Source organism: Empidonax traillii, unplaced genomic scaffold, assembly GCF_003031625.1.
Source record: "Empidonax traillii isolate 1590-97213 ecotype Southwest subspecies unplaced genomic scaffold, ASM303162v1 scaffold3051:size15984, whole genome shotgun sequence".
NCBI classification, from domain to species: domain Eukaryota; kingdom Metazoa; phylum Chordata; class Aves; order Passeriformes; family Tyrannidae; genus Empidonax; species Empidonax traillii.
In genome coordinates, this window is record NW_020958244.1 from 13,315 (window position 1) to 15,984 (window position 2,670).

General features: G+C 68.5%; 2 protein-coding genes across 2 annotated transcripts in view; one reads left to right on the top strand and one right to left on the bottom strand.

Annotated features, from left to right (window-relative positions):
• Positions 1-1,047, bottom strand: part of LOC114072355 (40S ribosomal protein S27) — a 1,693-nt gene extending 646 nt beyond the window's left edge. The window contains exons 1-3 of the mRNA XM_027910259.1: positions 914-1,047; positions 516-624; positions 63-173 (exon numbers count right to left, since the gene is read on the bottom strand). Of these exons, the coding sequence (XP_027766060.1) occupies positions 63-173; positions 516-624; positions 914-1,045 (352 nt within the window). The 5' untranslated portion in view covers positions 1,046-1,047. The remainder of the gene's footprint in view (positions 1-62; positions 174-515; positions 625-913) is intronic.
• A 92-nt stretch (positions 1,048-1,139) lies between these two features.
• LOC114072356 (ras-related protein Rab-13) lies at positions 1,140-2,632 on the top strand (the record flags this gene model as incomplete). Its single annotated transcript, XM_027910260.1, has 4 exons — positions 1,140-1,534; positions 2,223-2,283; positions 2,375-2,435; positions 2,544-2,632. Coding segments are annotated over exons 1-4 (335 nt in total), but the record flags the coding sequence as incomplete, so codon positions are not given.
• Between the last annotated feature and the right edge of the window lie 38 nt (positions 2,633-2,670).

The following is a 2,670-nucleotide window of genomic DNA, read 5'->3' on the forward strand; positions in this document are numbered from 1 at the left end:
TCCCACATCCCACCGGGATTCCCAGACCCCCCCAGTGTCCCTAAACCAGAGGTGCCACCCACCCTCGGTGAGCCGGGCCTTGCCCCCCGTGGGCTGGCACAGCACCGTGGAACAGCCCACGCAGAGCACCACGGTCTGGGCGTGGCTGAACACGGTGGTGATCTTGTAACAGCCTGGAGGGGGGAAAAAACGGGAATTACAGAGAGTTGGGGAATACAGGGAGCGGAGGGGGGGGGGACACCGGGGCAGGGGACAGCAGGGGGGACAGCGGGACACGGGGGGACACACGTGGGGGGACACGGAGAGGGACATGCAGGGATCACGGGGCACACAGCGGGACACGTGGAGAGAAAGGGGCCAGGACACCGAGGGGAGACTCTTGGGGGAAAAAAACTAAACAAACAAACAGGGAAAGACACCAGGACACCGGGAGGGACACGGAGAGGACAGCGGGACACACGATGGGGGGGAGGGAGGGACCCGAGGAGGGACCCCGCAGGGTCCGCGGTGCCCACCGGGGCACTTGACGTCCATGAAGTAGGAGTTGGGGCTCTGCACCAGCCGCTTCTTCTTGTGCTTGCGCTTCTCCTCCTCGGGGGACGGGTGCAGCAGGTCCTTGGCGAGCTGCGGGGACACGGCGGGGATCGGAGCTCTGTCAGTGAATCGTGGCCCCCCCCCCCGCGGCCCCCCAGGCCGCCCTCTTGTCCCCCCCCCCCCCCCCCCCCCCCCCCCCCCCCCCCCCCCCCCCCCCCCCCCCCCCCCCCCTTCACCCCTCAGCCCGCTCGCCCCGCTCGGCCCCGCCGCCCCTCCCAGATCCCTCCCCAGAGCTTGCTGTCCCCGGGCGGGCGCGGCGGGCGCGGGGCCGCGCTGGCGGCGGGCGCGGAGGAGCGCGGGGCGGGCGGGCCGCACTCACGGGCATGGCGGCGGCGGCGTGAGGGGCCGGAAAGGGACGGGCCCGGCCCCGCACCGCCATTTCCGCTGCGGGGCGGCCCCAGGGGCGGAAGCGCCGCCATCTTGGGATGGTGGTGTGGGGTTTAACCGCCATATTGGGGAGGTCGTTTATAAGGCCGCCCTTTGAGGGGGTCGTTAATGTTTTTGTCAGCACGGGAAGGTCCTTTAAGTTGTTGCCATTCTCGGTGGTCGTTTAAATTGCCGGAATTCGGGAAGTCGTGGCCTTCTCGGGATGGTCGTTTGGTGTTCCCGCCATTTTGAGAAGGTCGCTGCGTCGCCGCCATCTTGGGAAGGTCGTTGAGTCGCAGCCATCTTGGGAGGGTCTTGCTGTCTCGTGACGTCAGGCGATCCCGGCGTGACGTCAAGGGTCCGTGATGTCACGGGGAGGGCCGGGCCCGGGCAGGCCCCGCCCGGGGGGGGCCGGGCCGGTCCCGGTGGCGGCGGGCGGCGGCGGGGGCCATGGCCAAGGCCTACGACCACCTCTTCAAGCTGCTGCTGATCGGGGACAGCGGCGTGGGCAAGACCTGCCTCGTCATCCGCTTCGCCGAGAATGACTTCAGCAGCACCTACATCTCCACTATCGGTCAGTGCCGACCCCCGGGACTCCCCAGCGGGACCCCCCTAGCTGGGACCCACCGGGATTTACCGGGACCCCCCACCCTGGGACCCCCCGGGACCCTCCAGTGGGACCCCCCACCCCGGGACCCCCTCGGGACCCTCCAGTGGGACCCCCCACCCCGGGACCCCCTCGGGACCCTCCAGTGGGACCCCTACTCTGGGGTTCACCGGGACTCCCCCTCGCTGGGACCCACCCGGACCCCCCACCCCGGGACCCTCCCGGGACCCCCCGACTGGGACCCCCCGACTGGGACCTCCCCTCTGGGATCCACCACTCTGGGACGCCCCGAGACCCCTCAATGGGACCTCCCACCCCGGGACCCCCAAACTGGGACCCTCCCTCTGGGATCCACCGGGACTCCTCACCCCAGGACCCCTCGACTTGGACCTACAACCCTGGGACCCCCCGGTATCCCCCAGTGAGACCCCCCGAGATTCCCCAGGACCCCCCACCCCTGGAATTTGCCGGGACTCCCCGACTGAGACCCCTTGAAATCCCTCGGGACCCCCCACCCTGTAACCCACCCCGGGACACCCTGATGGGATCCTCCATGGGGATTCACTTGGCCCCTTGGTTACTGGGAGCACTGGGAGCACTGGGAGGGGCCCGGTTCCGTCCCCCTCCCCATTATCCCCCCCACCCTCCACCCCAGGGATCGACTTCAAGATCCGGACCATGGACATCGATGGGAAGAAGATCAAACTGCAGATCTGGTGAGTGTTGGGGGGCGGGAAGGTCTGAGGGGGGGGTCGCTGGGACCCCCTAAACCCCCCAAATCCCCCCAAATCCCACCTTTCTCCGCAGGGACACGGCAGGGCAGGAGCGCTTCAAAACCATCACCACGGCCTATTACCGAGGAGCTGTGGTATGGGGAGGGGGTCATCAGGGTGGGGGAGGCCCTTGAGGGGCTCAGACCACCCCCTAAACCCACGGGCTGGGGGTCCCGGCCCCCCCCCTCTTCCTTGACTGACAGGGCATCATCCTGGTGTACGACATCACGGACGAGAAATCCTTCGAGAACATCCAGGGCTGGATGAAGAGCATCCAGGAGGTGATTTTTGGGTGGGGATGGGCTGGGGGTCGGCTGGGGGTGTTCGGGG